Source organism: Colius striatus, chromosome 11 (genome assembly GCF_028858725.1).
Source record: "Colius striatus isolate bColStr4 chromosome 11, bColStr4.1.hap1, whole genome shotgun sequence".
NCBI classification, from domain to species: Eukaryota; Metazoa; Chordata; class Aves; order Coliiformes; family Coliidae; genus Colius; species Colius striatus.
This window is the reverse complement of record NC_084769.1, coordinates 20,339,802-20,358,695: the sequence shown is the minus strand read 5'-3', so window position 1 is coordinate 20,358,695 and position 18,894 is coordinate 20,339,802. Positions and strand designations below refer to the sequence as shown.

At 35.2% G+C, this 18,894-nt stretch overlaps 1 protein-coding gene across 1 annotated transcript in view; it reads left to right on the top strand.

The window, feature by feature from the left end:
* GRB14 (growth factor receptor bound protein 14) overlaps nt 1–15,002 on the top strand; it is a 62,480-nt gene extending 47,478 nt beyond the window's left edge. The window contains exons 6-14 of the mRNA XM_062004843.1: nt 2,807–2,944; nt 4,029–4,139; nt 4,331–4,426; nt 5,004–5,084; nt 6,998–7,114; nt 7,217–7,274; nt 7,366–7,453; nt 10,796–10,889; nt 14,822–15,002. Of these exons, the coding sequence (XP_061860827.1) occupies nt 2,807–2,944; nt 4,029–4,139; nt 4,331–4,426; nt 5,004–5,084; nt 6,998–7,114; nt 7,217–7,274; nt 7,366–7,453; nt 10,796–10,889; nt 14,822–14,968 (930 nt within the window). The 3' untranslated portion in view covers nt 14,969–15,002. The remainder of the gene's footprint in view (nt 1–2,806; nt 2,945–4,028; nt 4,140–4,330; nt 4,427–5,003; nt 5,085–6,997; nt 7,115–7,216; nt 7,275–7,365; nt 7,454–10,795; nt 10,890–14,821) is intronic.
* The last annotated feature ends 3,892 nt before the right edge of the window (nt 15,003–18,894 follow it).

The following is an 18,894-nucleotide window of genomic DNA, read 5'->3' as shown; positions in this document are numbered from 1 at the left end:
ATGACCAGCTGTAATCACATCTTTGAAGAAATAAGTAATAAAATTCTAACTTGATTCACAGAATTAGGAAGATGATGGCTTCTTTAATTCTCCGAAATAGTGTGTAAGTGCTCGAGAAGGATCCACTTTAGCAAAGAGTGTCTCCACTACTGCAGCGATTCTTTTGTTAAAAATCTGTAAGGTGCAGACAAGCAGGTTGTGTAGTTCAGGATGCAGCTTTCAGTCTGTATTGTGTTCAGTGATGTGTGGTGTTTTTGCCTTTTCATTATTTAATTAATCCGAGACAGTGCAATGTTTTTCCTCTTGTGTTGTTTTTTCACTTCTTGGTTTGGTTTTTGGGATATTTTTGTCATTTGATTGGTGTTTTTTTTCCCCCAACAAAAGACATTTACTTGCTTTGCTTTTTGATCAAATTGGTTTTAAATTGATTGGTTTTACAGATAATTAAATTGTATGAAGTCCTTGGTGCTTTCATGTATTAGTATTTGAAACATATGATGACATTTGACACCACCCTATGTATCATGTTACATATTTCCCTGCAGGAGAGAGAAGGGACAAACTTATTTCTACATACCATGTGACCAATAATCCTTGTCTACAGCATACCATCATTTAACTCTCCCCACTTCTTAAGAACTTTTCTTATTTTTGTCCTGTTTTGATTACCTCTTGTCTGCATAAACAATCTGTTTCCCCCTATAATGAACTTGTGTGTACCTCCATTAAAAGAAGCAGCAAACAAAACCAACCTGCAATGAAAAACCCCAAGGAAGTTTTGTTTTCTACTATCTTTAGTTTTAGATTTTTATTGCAGACATTCAGTTCTTGCTCTGAAATGTTTTTACTTTTCATTCCTTCTGACAGTTAATGGTTTTTACTATGGCTTATTCTTCTTGTGTTTTCTCACACAGTCCTCAGCTGTTGTAGAAAGAAAAAGATAGGTCTAGGATTGCTTCTTTCCTAGCATCATTGCTACTTTATTTTAATTGATAGCATGGGTATAGCCGTGACTACTGAAGCTGAGCTTTATATTGCTCCTCCACTTTGGTCTGCTGAGTAAGAAGTGTTTTTCATGACAGTGCTTCTGATTTGAAGCTCTTATGGCAGAAATCCTGGGAAAGTCTCTTCTTCAGACTGAGCGCCAACCACTCTTTTAATCTTCAGCAGAGGTACTAAAGCCTAAAAGGATGCTTTTTTGTTTTCACATAGATTTACTCTTTTAGATTTTCCTAAAGCTTCCACTTTGTTTATGGAGTTAAAATACTTTTCCAATTCAGCCTTTATATGCACCATCAGTGAACCTGTTAATACGTGGCAAATGGGAAGATTAATAGGCTGGAACACTTACCAGCACCTACCCGTCTGCTTCATTGTGGCTGAAATAGCTTAAACTGCTTTTGCACACAGCTGTGTGCCAGCAGCACATGCAGATAGATGTGCCTAGTCTTCTTGTAATTTAGCTGTTCAGATGAGTAGCACTGAAGCTATTCATAATGCATTCCTAGTTGTGGGCCAGGGCACTCCCCTGCCAAGTGAAGCCTGTCCACATTACTGCATTCACACCAGTTGAATTTGATTAGCCCAAGTTGGTCTACAGATGGTACAGCCATGCATCTGGTTGCAAGGCAGGAAAACAAGTGAAGGAAGCCTTGTGTATCTTGGTTAGACTGCATTATTTAGTAGCCAGAGAGCTTGGTCTACTTTAAAAATCACATTTGCTTCACCTTGTTGCTGCACTTCAGTACTGAGCAGTCTGGCTCTTGCCTGGTAATCTGTTGCTTCATGTCTTCAAGTCAGATTTTCTGGAAGTGGCTGTACACAGGAGGAAAATACAGCAATGAAAGCTGCAGATAGCAACCTGAAAATCGTTCGTTCCTTGCCTTTGTATAAGCCTGTGTAGTGTATATGATAATGCAGGCCAGCCTGGGGCAAGGTTCCATGAAGAGCTTACTAATAACATAGATTCCTTTACATATGTGGAAAATTAAGAATACTAGGTTAGTATATTTAGCTGAGAGTCATGGTTCTGAGGAGTTTTATTGAAAGAAGAGTAATCAAAATGAATGCCTTAATGGGGAATTAGAATAAAGTTGAAATAGTTGCCAGCTTTTAGTGGGTACTTTGCAGGCTGAGTAAAACTGTATTTGGTTTTAGGAAGACAAATGTGTTGCACTCTGCCAATGTCCAGTTGAAATTGCTAAGGAAAAGCTGTGGAATATCCTGAGTGGAGGCAGGAGCTCTTGGTGGCTGGCCCAGCCCCTCCTGTTTTTGGTTCAACTTAAGCTCCTACAGAAGCACCACTTCAGGTCCCAACACCTTTGTTCCCTCCTTTTGAAAACAGAAATATCTGCCTGACCTGCATGGTTTTGTGTTTTGAAGATTTTGTGCTTTGTTTGGTTAATTAATTTTAACTCAGATCACTTCCCTTATCTGGTTTATTACACAGGAGAGATGGCACTTCTGTTGGTAGCATTGATTTGCAGTTTTATCTAAGTAGCGTCTGAGGCATGGGATCAAAACTTCTTACACTTATTTTTTTTATGAAGACAGCATACTGAATAGCTAATGCTCTCATTTCAAACTGTATGTAACTTGCTTAGCTTACCTTGGATTTGTGTAGCATTCTCCATGCCTTAAATCAGAGGTACTCTTAATGAGATTAGAAGCACTCATACCTGAATTACTGTGGCATGATAGTGGATTTGGGGGTTTATTCCCCATAGTGTCCTATTTGAATATGTTAATGAAACAGAAAGCTGGTTTCAGATGGAAAGAAAAATGCATAGTGGATATTTTCTTTCAGATGTTTTTAAGCTCCAGCACATATCCTGAGATTCATGGTTATTTGCACGCAAAGGAGCAGGGAAAAAAATCGTGGAAAAAATTGTATTTTCTTTTAAGAAGATCTGGCCTTTATTTTTCTACTAAAGGTACATCTAAGGTAAGGAAAGAAAAAAGAGACTGCTATGAAATTAAAGAAAATGTGTATGTATTTAATATTTGTTGTAATAATAACCAAAATTTGAATTTCAACTGATAGTGCTAAAAAGGAATAAACCCACCCTATTATAAGTAAAATCTAGAGAGATACTGATATTTGGGAAAGTACTGTCTTAGAAACAGTAGTTTCTTTTTGTCTGATAACTTTTGCTACATTCTGATTGATACTTTTCCTATCAGTTAACAGAATACTCTTATAAAATGAATTTTGAAATAGTAGTTGAATTTCTGAGGTAGAAGTAGATGCTTTGAAAAGTGAGCAAAATACTTCATTATCTGAAATAAACAAAACCCTGTGTATAAGAGGATTTTACAGGAATATTTTTGAGAGTTCTCAAATTTTGTCGCTGGACAGTTTTTCATTTTGCTGGATCATCTTTTTGATGGCAGCACTTTAAACCTGATTATGTTAAACAGGATACATTGTAGTTGAGACACCGTTTATGTAAGCCACTCCAAAACAATGCTTTTTCTTGTTCTGAATTTTCTGTTAACTGCCAGAGTATTCATTGCACTGGTTTTGTATCCTTCAAAAAATTTCTTTTGTTTGCTTTCAAGATTTAATTAACCTTAGAGGGTGGAGTTAATGGTTAGAAATAGTACTGGATGGTAGTTATTAGAGTATGTTGTTTTTTAGGTTATGAGAGTCTATTTTTTTTTATGTTTGAAATGCATATTGCTCCCAAAACTTGACTACTACTCTAATATTATTGTACATAGAATTTAGTGGATATCTTCCCAGAAATTCAGAAATTACGTCAGTTGTACTTTGGGTTTTCTCCCCAAAGCATGGAGAGGTCTTGAACTCTCTGGGAGCATGAAGTCTTTGGCTAGTTCAAGTTGTTTTCTCTCTGCTTTATAAAATGAATGTTGATTGTCTCTTTGTAGATTTAATGGTGTCACAGGTAAAACTTCGGTATATAAGACTGTGTATTGAAACAGGGTAACTACTATACTCTCTTGAGCATCTTGTCTGGTGAGGCTGGCTAAAAATACTCTAACTATTACATTGTTGTTCTTTTTAGGAGCCAAGACATCTGCAGTTTTTCTGTGAATTCAGCAATAGTGATATGTACATGTCTTTGACAGGCAAAAAGATTTCTGGAGCACCAACAAACTATGGATTCTGCTTTAAGGTACAAGCTTATTATTCTGATAGATATTAAAGCAAGCCACAATTTTTAGGTAAGCTTAAGTTTCTTTAAGGTTTTTGAAAACAATATTCAGCTGTCTGTTATAAAATAGGAGAATTAGTGGCTTTTATTTCAACAGGTATTATCCTCAAGATATGCATTAATGCTAAAAAAAATGTGCTGTGGCCTTCTAGCCTAACAAATCAGGAGGAAGCAGAGACCTGAAACAGCTGTGTGCGGATGATGAACAAAGTAGGACCTGTTGGATGACAGCAATTAGGTTGCTTAAGGTAATTTTTCTGTGTGGAGAACTTTTCTTGCTAAAGTTTACTGTGTGAAATTTTGATACTGTGTGCTAGAGAAGTAATGTAATTCTAGATTTCCATGCAATAACTGTATGAAATTTGTGCTCTGAAAGCTTATTTTTCTTCATTCCAATAAACAAGAGATTATGGAAATTACTGGAATCACTGTAGGGGATGGGATATTGTCTTGAAGCCTCAGTTCTGCAAATACTTAGCATAAGCATATCCTTCCATGTAATAATGTTGAATTCAATGAGGTTGTTGGCTAATGTTGAATAAATGACAAGAATACACAAGAAGAGAACTTTAAGATATGTATAAGATGTGTGTGCCTGTGATAAAATATGAATAGGTCAGTTGATATATTAAGTAGGATTTAATGCAGTGTACATTTATAAAGGCAGCAGCAACAACCAAGATGTGTATTTCCTTATCCTACCAGCATTTGTCCCTGGTTTTTAGTGGTAAAGAAAAGCATGTGTTATCTTTTACATCTGGGAAAAAAAATAATTGGCTTAAGTTTATAACTCAAAATGCTAACCATGTTATTTTCTGGTTTTAGTATGGGATGCAGCTGTATCAGAATTACATGCAACCATATCAAGGTAGAAGTGGCTGCAGCCCTTTGAATATAACACCTATGGTATGTCCCACAGTAGCTCCATGAATTAATACATTGTTTCTGCCATTATGCTATTTTTAAGTAACTTGTGTCAGTTATACTACTGACTTGATCCTGCAAGTCTTTGCCTGTGTGAATGCTTGCTCAAATCTTTTGGGCTGTCAGAGTTGACTAGAGAGCACATGAATTAATTTACTTAATACAAATCAAGTAGTTCAGACCAGTTAACGGATTTTTTTCTCTTTGTCGAGTCTCCAGTATTTTGGGAGTTCATTGGATTATTATTACTATCAAAAAGAATTGAAAGAGGATTTTGAAAACAGCAACACAACTACAAATGTATTAAAAATGAGGCTAAGTGTTTAAGGTTACACATGCTGTAAATGATGACTCAAAAAGCTGTACAAATCTTTTTCAGTATACAGTAATACTTCCTTTTTTCTTCTAATGTAAAATACTAAGTATTCAAGATCAATTTCAGCTGGTGTAAAGCTGACTGGACTTTATAGGAATGCCGTAATTTGACAGAACTGTGTTTTGGAGCAACAACAGTCTATACTAGATGCTGTGTCCATCTCCTCAGTCAGGTAGTTGGGATTGGATCAGGTTGTCTTTTTCTTTAGTATTTTATGCTATCCCAATCCTTCATGAGTCATTTGATTTAAAGCTTTTTCATGGATTATTTATATCACTTTGTTGGGTTTTATTGACTAAATTGGATAAAAATTACTTGTTGCTGGAACTTGTGAGAGTGATTTTATGGTGGCTTTTTTAAGCTTTTTTTATAGTTCTTGCTGTTGAAATGCCTAAAACATGCATTTGCTATTATAGGCATTCACAGAAATAGTTTTCAGTGATATTGCTAATAAGCATGGCTTCAAAATTATGCTTAATACACTGATCGTGTCTTTACTTTCAGTAACGTGAAGCTGTTAAAATAGCCAGCTGCTGCTTTTATACTGGATTTGGGACCCATTACTGATTCTCTCCCCTCTTAGACTGTTGTGTGCATTTTGGCATGGCACTGTTTTTTTTTACTTGGATGTAATTAATGAATTATACAGCATATTGAATAAATGTAGGAATTAAGTACACAAGCTAATGAATATACTTCACAGAGAAACCAGTTCCATGTTTCACATAACTCACATCCTTGTCAAGTACAATGAGTTCCCTGCACTCTCCTAGAGGCAGACATTTTCTCTTACGTGATTGTTGTTTTTTTTACCTTGTGCAAAGTTCTTCACGGGTTACAGTCACTCAGGCAGACCTTAGACTACAAAATTGCTGTCTTCTATTTCTGGTTATGTTCATGCTTGTAACAAAGAGGAACAAAACAGAGCTACTTTGGTTTTGGACTAGAATGCTGGGTCTCTTGTGTTCCAGATGTTACTTATAATATGCTAGGATGCTCTTTTAATTATTTGATACTCCAGTGTCTGCCAAATGGAGCCATTGCAATCTTGATTTTATTAAACTTGATTTTGTAAACCTTGGTTTCTGAGAAGTATTTTGGTGAGTTTTAAGACTGATTTGTCAAACTTCAATGCTTTTTATTCTGTTAAGAACTTGATCTTCACTGGGAGAAAAATCTCAGCATTTTTTAATAACAGATCCTGCAGTTTTTGAGTCTGTGATTTGACTTGTTTTTACATGCAAAGGGATACTTATTGTTAAAAATATAATTTATGATAAAGCAATACATTAATCATCTATTTGCAGTAATGCAGAAAGATGATCTGTCCTGTCAGACTGTAAAACTGATCTTTGCAGCAGCATAGTGGAATTACAAATGCTCCCTAGAGTAAAATGAGTTAGGCTCTGATGGGAAACACCACGGATGATACTTGAAACACCACTTAGTCAGAAACTGACTTTTAAATGATGAGTCTTTTAAAAAATGAACAAACTAAATTTATTTTTCTTTGTTGCAGAGAAGCATTTCAGAAAATTCTTTAGTAGCAATGGATTTCTCAGGACACAGAAGCAGAATTATAGAAAATCCAACAGAAGCCCTTTCAGTTGCAGTTGAAGAAGGATTAGCATGGCGGGTATAAACACCTCTGCTTTAAAAGAATAATATTTTCAGATTTTTTTTTTTTTAAACAAAAAAGCTTTGAAATCATGTTATTACTTCTCTCTCTCTTGTACAGAGGAGAGGGTGTCTACGACTCAACTCACATGGTAGCCCTATTGCAGTATCTAACATGGGTATGTGTGAGTTAATTCATTGCCAGAAAAATGCAATAGCTGGTTCTTTCAATAAAGGCAAAATGTTTTTTAAAGATCTTTATTTCTACAGCTATACACAAATCTCAGTCATGGTTTCATCATAAAATCTCTAGAGAAGAGGCTCAGAGACTTATATTGCAGCATGGACTTGTAGATGGGTAAGTTAATTCTTTACGTAACTGTTCTGAGACACATTTCTACTCAACAACTGCTATTTTCGTGTACTTCTTAATGGGAGGGAGATGGAACAAGGAAGATTTTGCACTTACCTAATAGAAATAGAAATAGAAATTCTTTTATATAAGGCTATCTGGGATCATTTGATTTCTATTTTGTATCTTTTGGAAGCAATAAAGAGTTGATCTAACACTTCGATTCTATCACAGACATGTTACTTATGTCCACTCAGAGCCAGGCACTTGGGATCTGTATTTGTATTTGTACAATATTCTCTGGGAACTGTCAACTTTGCCACCAGTATCTTTTGTATCTTTTACTAGTGACAAAAGAATGAAAGAAAGCCTGACCACATAATTCTAAGATGAACTGTACAGGGAGAGCCATTGAAAAAGTATGTGCTTCCTCATGAAATGACTAAAAATTGTATTATCCCTTAAACAATAAACATTAGGATAAGACTCTTATTTTTCTCCAATTTAAATAACAATTTTTAAAAAATGAAAAAGCAAGTAGATATTTTGTATTCAAATCCTCCTGTTTTTCACTTCTGTTTATATCATTACTCCTGTATTAAATGTAAACTTGGACCTCCTTCATTCAAGGAGTAATTTCATAAAATCAAGTTTCTCTGAGTCCATTTCCAATTTGGTCCCAGTAACATCAGATTACTTGTTATATTCCTTCAGTTTGAGATGAAATATGTTGTAGTGCTGAAAGTGATGGGAAGGACAGACAAAAATAGTCATACTCAGCAAAGATGGCTAACTGGACTTCCCCTTTTATATTTTTTCTTCATTTAATTTCTGTGGTCCTGTTTTTAAACCTTACTAAGCATCCTGAAACTGCTCCTGTGCTCTGCGTTCATTTTCTCATTTGTTGCATGAGAGGGATGGGACATGGGAGTGAATCCAACATGTATTTTTGAGAAGTATCTCATTCTAGGGCTGATGAATCTTTCCCCTATATTTCTGTGGGTACACACACATACTGTTAAGCGAAACTCAGTAGATTTGGTGAGTAAAGAGCAACGGTGTTTGAGACGAGAAGTGAATACCGTGCTAATATTAGCTTAGTACAGTGTTGCTTCAATTATATTCTTGGATCTGTTAGTAGATATGCATTGTGGTTTTGATGAGGATGATACTCTTGTGTGGATTATTTAGAATTGATTATAACATGATAGTATGAGTGCTCATATGCTGTCAGGTACATATTCAGGATTTATATGTGACACATACTGTGCTTTTTGATGGGCTGAAAGAATTAATTATCACCAGAAATATGGAAGTTTTTTGTGGGAATGATAACATCTTAATTTCTGGGAGTAGGAAGTGGGGAAAGAGAAAATAATCCATGTTGAGCTTTTTAAGGTGATCTCAAGCAGGGAGATCTGTGTATTTGGCAGAGGTCATAGAACCTCTGTAGTACCATAAGTAGCAACAAATACACTGTTTATGATGGCTTATAGAAGATAAAGGGACTGTTATATAAAGGATAATAATCTTAGAATTTGGATAACCCAATAAACTAGAATTAGAGGTAACAACAATCTTAGTGTGCTATGAAGGAATAAAGTTTTTGTGACCACGGTTCTGGTGCGAAACTTATTCCTTAAAGTTTATGTAGCAAGGTTTCATACTTTACCCCCTAAAGGACGTTTGAAGAGTTTTCAGTGATAAATGGTTGGCAGGATTGCAGACTGATCAACCTGTGATTGATGAATGGGATAATAGCATTACCAAAAGGCCCATGATAAAATGTAACTGGTCATTCAGAGAATTCCGTAAGTTTTTGAAGGAGTAGTTGTTTAGAGTTGTCCAGCATATTTAAAGAGCTCCCTTTCAACCAAAATTTCTAAGAACTACAACTTTTTCTTCATAATGAAGTTTTTAAAGGTTCTTTATCAACTAAAGCAGGTTTATTGTGATAAAGTTAGAAAAGCGTAAAAGGTAAGAGTAAAGTTCTTTTTATGTAAAGGAGAACAAATGATGCTTATCTTTGCTGTTAAAACAAGGAATGAAGTAAGAAAATTGAGTTTACTGATGAGTGGGAACATAAATCCTAATCAGCCTGTATTTTTTTTTTTTTCCTACCCAATGTGGTTGCTTTGTGTATTGTTAGTTGAGATCCCAGTATTTGTGTGTAGAGCGTCCATTTTGGATATCTGCAATGTGGCACATTCTTATAATGTCATTTTTCTGAAGAAAGGAAAAATGCTAGTTACTAATGACAAACTTATGAAAAACTGAAGTTTATGCAAAGGAACTGTCTAACTGTGCTCTGAAGAGAATTCATTCCTTTCTGGGAGAGGATGAAAGGCCACTAGGTGGTGAGAGAGAGCTTGTTAAGAGAGCCTGAGCCTACTGAGAAGCCTTACTTTTCCTTTTACTTGCCTTGTGCTCTTACAAGCCGTTTGTGGAGTTGGCAATTATCCCTCTTTAGTCAATGAACTAGGATCAGAGCTCTGAATTAGATTGGATAGGGGCTTTGATAGAAATGTTAATGATTATGAACTCCAAATTTCTTAACTACAGGTATATTCTTACTTTGTAAAAACAGAACTCTTGATGATTAAATTAGTTGTTTGGATCCATGCCTTTAGTCAGTGAAAATCCACTGTAACCTTTCATCTGCTTTCTTCTCCTGAAATCCTTTCTTTTCATATAGTAGTTGTGCTCTGGTTCCTGGTATCTGGTTGAGCAGAAGTGGCCACTAGTACTCACTTGGTTGATACCTGCAAGTCCATTTTGCATGTTTCTTTTATGTCCTGAAAGAGGAGCATACTGGAAAATGGCTGTCCCTCCATTTCCCTGCTTTGGTACATTGGTTAGCTGTATCTGTTCCAGACCTGCACAGTACAAACTGTTTGGACTTTGTCCACTGTAAAGCTGTGGATCCTGAATTGACTTTTCTGTAAACTCCCAGTTGAACTACCTTTCGAATTTACCTGTAACACTTGTGATTTATGTAACTGTCATAGTCCAGAGAAGAATCTTATTCAAAGCACAAGCTTTGAGAGTGCTTTTCTATCTGAAGAGATATATTGTAGTTCTATACAGTGTAAGAACTAAGGCTTACAGTGTCATTGGTTCTGAGAATGTATATTTTTTACATAATAGACAAGGCAGAGAATTTAAGAAAATGTAATTCCAGTGAAAGATTTGCAAAAAAAAAAAAGATTAAAAGTATTATTTATGTAATTAATATTGCTTTTCTTTTTCACTAATACTTACTGTAATGATTTTGCAAAAGTTTTAACTGAATGTTTACAAAAGGCTTTCCAGAGTGATCTTACTGTGAAAATTTTCAATCTCTTTTAGGGTATTCCTTGTACGTGATAGCCAAAGCAACCCCAAAACATTTGTATTGTCATTGAGTCATGGATTAAAAATTAAACATTTTCAAATTGTACCAGTAAGTAAATTTTTCTTATTTACAATGTTGTAAAACAAAACAATTGTGGTAAAATAATGATGATTTTTTAAAAATTTTGCTGTTATATGGTAGTGGTAAACATAATACCTGTATCACTAAAAATAATTAGTATTCTTGAGTAGAGTTGAATGCTTTGGGCTTTGCTGTTTGATGTGTTATAAAACTTAACTAGTATTATGAAATCCTAAGAAAGTCTTGAAAAACATAGACAAATCTATTTGAACTGGAGTAGAAGCAACCCTGATGGCTTCAGAATCATGTATTAGTAAAGGTCATATTGCCTTTTCAATTTTCTATATGTGCACAGTTTCTTTTGAGTCACTTGTTTAGATGGACTACCTATGACGTGTGTGTGTGTCTCACTGACTCCTCTCTTTGGGATGATTCTTTCTAATTTGGAGCCATACATTTTTTTGCTGACTTCTCTGCCAGATTCACATTAATAGTGGTATATTCACTATATAGTCCAAGTCTTCTTCAGGGGGACAATTTTAGCAAAAAAAGGATATTCTTTTTTAGTCCATCTACTTACAGGTAAGCTGAAATTTCCTAAATTGAAATTGAAATTGTGTTTCCATCAGTTTTTATTAAAGAGATCATCTAGTTCTCCTGTCATAATGGACAGCTTTCCCCATCACTACCACTCTCTCCAGAGGTGATTTATGCTGTTTTCTCTAGAGACTGCTTCTGTTGAGATCTTCAGCATTATGTTTTTTAGGCACAGATGCTTGACATGACTGAACAGACCTATGTCTTTTTTTTCTCTCTTCACAAGAACTTTTCTTCCAGACTGCATAATACTTTAGCCTCCATGTTCCTTCCTGCTAGAGTTTCTAGGAAATTCTTCAGTTTCTCAGTAGAAAAGAGTGTAGTGGCACTCCTGTAAAAAAGCTCCTGTAGAATAAAACAGAAGCAGCATTTGGGAGGAAGAAAGAAATGAATCAATGTTAGTTAAAAGAATTGCCCAACATTTCCATTGTGTTTAAGTACAAACAATGGAGGAGTTTTTCATCCAAAAGTGAAAGCTTCACTCAGGGTGCCATGTGAGCATCAGCGTGTGATCTGTGGCCGGAATCCTACATGTATTTCTACTGACTGTGGTCACTTCTAGTAATTACTTTGGGATAACTGTTGTGTGCTTTAGAAAACTTTAACTCCATACAAAGACTGTATGATTCTGTTTTGTTGAGAAATCACTTCACTCTCAAATTTAAGAAAATACTTTTTTTTCCCCTATCAGGAAACAGACTCTCTTTTTTCTAAGAGTGGGTGTAGCAGGAACCTGCAGTTATCTTCAGTTTCCTCTGAGATGAATGATTCTCTTCTTCCCTTCTAAAAAATTATCTAGTCAGTTCTAATGTTCTTCTGCAGATGCAAGTGGTGCACACATGCTAAAACTTTGCTCTTCTGTTATAGGACCCTTGGAGGAACCAGGCATTCTTTGTTTTAACATAGATTGTGTACAGACCTGGGTCAATCTTTCCATGCTGACAATCTAGAAGATCTGTACCACTTCAGTGAAAAACAATCTTACTTGAAGGATTTTTTTTTTAAAGTAAATTAGTTTATTCTCTGCTAGTTACAAAAAAAAAACCAAAAAAACAAACCCAACCTGTAATGAAAACAACTTAATCCAGAGAGAATATGAATGTGTTAGTTCCTCAAACACTGACATATTTCAGTTCCTTTCTGTCATTTAATTTCCAATTGCATTTAGTACCCTCATGCCATTCTTAGTGCTCAGACTTTCAGCATGCTCTATTTTAGCTAGAAGAATACTCTTGAATGATTTCAGAAAAACTATTTAGGGGAAAAAGATTTTACTTCTAGTTATTGATGATCTTCTAAATTAAGTTATCATTTTCTGAGAAACAAGACATTTTGTGTTGTCTTTTGTGAAGCAAGTTGGTAGCTTATTAGTTGGAGATCAAAGTTATCTTTTGCAATGAAAATTCTCCTGTTCTTCTAAACTCTTGCCTTTTCCAGTCGTTAGGAAGAGAAGATAAACTTTCCTAAGTGTAAATGAGTAATGGAATTTAGGAGGTCTTTTTACAACTTAAAAATCATTGGGTCGCAAAAGGAATTATTTTTCTCTTGCATTTTAGGCTGCTTCAGGCTACACTGCATTTAGAAATGTCTCCTTTCAGATAGGGCATTCAGCCTTCAAATTCAAGCTTTCCCCACATTAACAGATGTATCATCTTAACATTAGTAACGTGCAACAGGTATTGCAGATGAGTGGCAGGAAATTGATTGTAAAAAGTTGAAAAGAAAACCTTTGGGATACATTTGGGATCCCATACTGTGAAAATTGGAGAACTTGATAGCTTAAATGAATTTTTCAGCCTTACTATTTTGAGCCAAGGTAACTTCAATGTAATGTGTCCCGAAATTAGCTGTTCTAGGACTATCTTTTTCTAATAAATATTCTCTCATTATTTTCCCAATAAATATTCTCAAGCCTTCTTAGTTTGCAGATGTTAGATTCCTGGACAACATAATTTTGATATGAGTTTTTACTTTGCAAAAGATTGATTGCTTTAGAATTAGCAATCTGTCTGGTATTCACTTCAAGGTTTGGGATTAACTTGGAGAGACAAAAATAAGCTGAAAATGAAATCCCGGTCAACAGACATCTGAATTGTCAACTCTTCCCTGTCTTCAGTGTGTTGGCAGGAAAATTACGTGCATAAGGAAAGTCCAATGGATGACAATCCATTTTCAGGTTCTTGGCTGGAGCACAGGAATTTACACATGCACATATTGGTAATTCCTTAACTAGCAGTGTTTGACCTGGATTGACCAAAGTCTGAGAATAAAGACATGACAAACTACTTCCAGACATGGTAGAAAGGGACAGAATAACCAGGAGTCATAAGCAGTTCTACAGCTGCTTCAGATGAGAAATCTTAACTACAGGTAAGAGAGCTAATTATATCTCTTGCTTCCCCTGTACTCAAGTAAGCTAGTTGTGTCTTTTCCTAGCACACCATCTGTTCCTCTATGTTGGCCTTACTTCAGGATCTTCTTACACTCTCGATCTTGAAAATTATCTTTTTTTTCCTTTTCTTTTAAAAAACAAGTTAAATAGGTTGTTTGTTTTTTTTTACCATTTATTTATATTCGTTATATTAGTTGCTGTTTCCCTGAAGTGTCTTGATATTAGACATACTAGCTGTAGAGGAAATAAATTGAAAAAGTAGTCTGCAGTGCAATACAAATTGCGCATGAGCTAGTGTTCAGTAACCTAGAATAGGGGAATACTGATTGTAAACTTTTGAGCATCTAACAGTCCAAAGTAATTTTTCAAGGTATGTTTTGCAGTTTCTTTTTTCTTTTCTGTATCTCTACTAATACATGCGTTTGGAGCTGCAGCAGTTCTTTCTCCTACAGCAAAGCACGTTCCTTCTGCGATGGGCAGGTTCTTGTGTATCAAATACCCAGTACACGAGTACACTAGTGTGTAGCTTCATTGCACTTTACCAAATAAGTGATATGTACTGTAGCAGTTAGACAGAATGTAGATGGAGCAAAGGTTGAAGTCTATGATTAAGTTGAAACTTGGTTGTTTCTTGATACTTTAAAAACTGGGTACTCATATTGACTCCAACTATCATTCCAAAGCAAAGACGTAAAGTAGTATTAGTGCAGAAATAATACTTCTGTACTTATTCAATTGTTCTTTCCGTTTAGGCATGTACCTAGCTTAAAGGAGAAGTTAAAGAATGCATTGTGTTTCTTTTAATTTTTAATATTGTTGTGAATGGTCACTGACTTTTTACTTCTGTCAGTATTCATAAGATTATGAATGTCTTTGTCTACAGGAAGACTTCTCAAACAAGTATTTCAATTGTGAAGGAATACCATAGCAAAAGAGAATTTTATTCTATCTTGTTTTTCCACTTTTACAGCTGGAAGATGATGGGAAGCTATTCTATACCCTTGATGATGGTCACACCCGATTTACTGATCTGATCCAGCTAGTGGAATTCTACCAACTTAATAAAGGAGTACTACCTTGCAAGTTAAAACACTATTGTGCACGAATTGCTCTTTAACCAAAGCGTCTGTTGTTCCATCACAGTGAAAGGAAGATACTAGAATACTTTTTCCCCCTAAAGGCAATTTGTAAGAAGGGAAAAAAACGTTACCTTGTAAAGAGTCTATGTTTAAGCTGGAAAAAAAATTTATATTCTATATAAATATGAACTTTGCTTTGTGATTGTCACAGCAAAATTAACTTTATGGTTTTAAAAAACATTTCCTATGTAATTCTTCAGTGTTGTCTTGGACTTCTTTGGCTTTTTTTCAACTGAAAACAATTAAAAAAATACTGTGTTGCTTCTACCAAGTATAACTGAAGGGAAGATCTTTGTTCTTAGGTTTAAAATGAACTTCTAGTCTCTTCAAATGTTTCTCATCATTTCTATTCATCACCTAGAAGAATAACATTTTACTGTGGTGAGGATAAGAAGCTGAACTGCACATTTTATTTGTAAATAAAATGAATAAATATTTTGCACTATATTTTTGAATGCTCTTTGAGGATTGTCATAGACAAAAAGTGAAAAATCATTAAAGCTACTTATAACTCATCAGTTGTACTGAGTTGAGCTCTTACTATTGTAGTATTGTAAAGGATTTTTTCTCTAATGACTAAATCTTCATGTTTATACAGAGCTGGAGTGTTACTTGCTTGGCTGTGAGTAGTATAAACATGCATAAAATGTCATGTAGTGCATAATGTGGTTTAGTGTATACCTACAGTCTCTAACAGAGAGAGAGAGACCTGTTAAGTACTGTGGATTGTTTTGGAGTTGGAGAGGGAATCAAATTAATTGCCCTTAAAAAATAAAGGTAATGTCATATTTACAGTATTTACAATACTTACAAATAAAGTAGAATCCAGTGAATTTTTTGCTGAAGACCTGGTGAGAGAATATTTGCAGTCAGTTCTTGGCTACCAGTCAAACAGTCTTTAGAGATTAACAAATAACATTCCAACAATAAAGAACTGTTTCAGTAGACCAAGTAAAATTTTGACCCATAGCATTTAAAGTACTTCTGGTATCTGTGTTCTGAAAGACAGATGACATTGCTGCATCCCTGAGCAGAGACTTGAGTGGAATGGGGCTTGGATTGAAAAAAAGCATCCCTGTCCTGATGCCTTGCTGTGCAATAGGTTTGATGTTGTTATGAGGGGTCATGACCTATCCCTATGTAGTAAAGGCTGGAGTGCAAGACAGTGTTTGTAGGTGAGCCATCATGTTGAATTCATCCCTTCTTTCCTGTGCTTGGGTTGATTCATGTCTGTCAGACATACCAGCTGTTCTGGTGGAGGAGTTGGTGTGGGAAGAAGGTGAAGGGGACCACAGCAAAGGGTGGAGGAAGATGGACCCGAGGCATTGGAGTCACTGGTGTGCGTAAACTAACAAGGTCATGTGGATGGAAGCAGTAGAGTAGCATGGTAACTATAGCCTATGGTTTTGTTATTGTGTGTCTGTGGAAGGCAATCATAATAGCATAATACTGTGATACTTAATTTACTGACTTGATCCACACATCACTGACCTTTTCCTCTGGTATGCAAATACAATTTTTAAAGCTCATTAAAAAAGCAGCTCTTCATAATGTGTACCAAAGATGCAACATATGTGGTGCCTAAGCTCATTACATTAGAAATGCCTTGTAAAACTCTTCATAGTCTAATAAATTTAACTCTAACCCATGAATATAATTTCAAATTGTAATTACAAAAATATAGTTTTAATTAAAGCCTCTTCAGATTTAGTTTAATAATGTGACTACTTCACAAGCCTTGTGTTATTTCAGAGATTGGTATAGAATAAGGAGGAGCATTCTCTGCATCCCTGTTTTTTTTTTTTATAATCTTTTGACAAAAGTGTCTAATGTAGTCCATTTCTACTTGAGGGTGTGAAAGCTTTGCCACAATTTTAATTTGTATTTATATATTCACTGTGGTAGAGAAGCTGGCTGCTCTGTGAGTATCTGTCAGCTTTGGACCTATCAGAAAAAAGAGAATGTGAGGATTATGTCATGTGGTGGAGAGATATCAACCACAGGAATCTCTGCCTGCTTCTTCGTTTTTTTTTCACAAGTGAAATTGGAAAAAAACCCCTATGGCCCAATATGAAAAACCCATAAGTAAAATTGAGTATTGCTTAATGAGCATAGGTTTGACATTCAAAAGTTTTTAACTGGCAAGTATTCAAAGCATTCTCACTCTGGAAAGTGTTTGCCTCCTCCGTTTTGATAGCTCTAAATTATAATCTAAACTGAAATATTTCTGAAAATGCAAAATCTTTCTTTTTTACAAATGTGCACACCTTTCCTGAGCTGTATGGTTGTTTGTGACTATGCCATAAAAACCAAACCAGTACAACTAATAAAATATAGTTTGGTGTTTAAATGATTTAACAGTCCACCTCAGTGGTAAAATATTAGTAATGGAATAAGCATGAAGGAGATAGTCCTAATGTGTAAAAACAGATTCCTCCCTCAGCCCCCAAACAAATGAAACAAAACTCTGATATCTACATGCTACATGGTACAGGTGGTTGGTAGATGGCTTGCAAGATCCTTGCTAGCAATGAATATTTTCACATCAGAAAAATAGCAAGGGTTTTTATGATACCACCCAGGACATGTCTAATCATAAAGTTCTTTGAAGGTGTAGGCAATGATGTTTAAACAGAATTTCAGTATGTTAGCTGTGACTTCAAAGAAGGAATGGGCACGGTGGTGCACACCTTCATGAAGAGAATTGGCTAATCAGGAGTTGTTAACAGCTTGGGGAAAAATCGGTACTATTTTGGGTAAGCCTGTCTGTCTGTCTGCAGTGGTTTGCTTCTCTACAAGATGTAGATAATTTTATATCTACCTCATAGATCATTTAAGGACTGATTTTTTTTAAATTGATATTGTTTACAAAGGGCTTTTTCTAATACATAAAGAAGTAATATCTTTTTACCTTTACTTTGAGGACGTCAGAATCTACAGTTGTAAAGTTTTTGTTAGAAAAAATGTCAAAACTCCTAGGTTTGAAGCAGCATATTTGAAAAACTCCTAATACTTTTTTCAGGTTGGAAATGTTATACTTCTGTACATGTATCTGTGTAGTACAGTGCCAGGGAGAGACAACTAAGCTTATCAGGCAGAGGTACCAAAAACAGTGCAACTGAACAAGCCTGGCTTTCTATCTGGGGTAATTAGCCCTGCAGGGGTATGCACTGCAAGATGTGAACTGGTTCAGAAATTGCTCTAAAGCTCAGCCTTGTATTTGTTGGCATGCCCTTTGTGCCTGTTTCCAATCTTAAAATCATCTTGGCTGAAAGCAGATTAAAAGTTAATTCACTGGTATTTCATAATGCATATATGCATACACAGTCAAAATTAAGGTTTCATGGGCAGCATTAAATGACATTTTTTAACTTCTGAGTATTTTTACTTAACAGTCTTATTAAATCACGTAATGAATTTTTTGAAATGTACCGGGTCTTCAGTTGATCAAACTAAATGTTTTGAAAGAGGGCTTTAACCCATTAAATAAGAGAGGATTACTTACGTAGCTAACTACAAGTGGGATCTTTCAGGGATAATTGATTTTCTTTCAAATATTGTCTGTTACATCATGGTTTAAGAATTGTAGCATTTTGTGGGTGGAATTCCCTGGGGGTGGAATTACTCTGTAGGGCAAGTGGGTTTGGGGTGTCTCATTTTAAAACATGAATCAGCTTATTTCAAGAGAGGAGCCCTTTTTTGTTACATTAGTTAAAAGCTACTCAGCTTCATCTAACTAGAAGCCACTCAAACACCAATTATCTTTAACCATTTAAACCTGTTTAATAGATGTACCTTGCAAATCTGTCTAATATTTGTCAGAAATCTTACACATAATTTTTGTAACATTTATTACTTTATTTTAAAAAAAGTACAGAGCAACTTAGAGTTTACATCAGTGTTT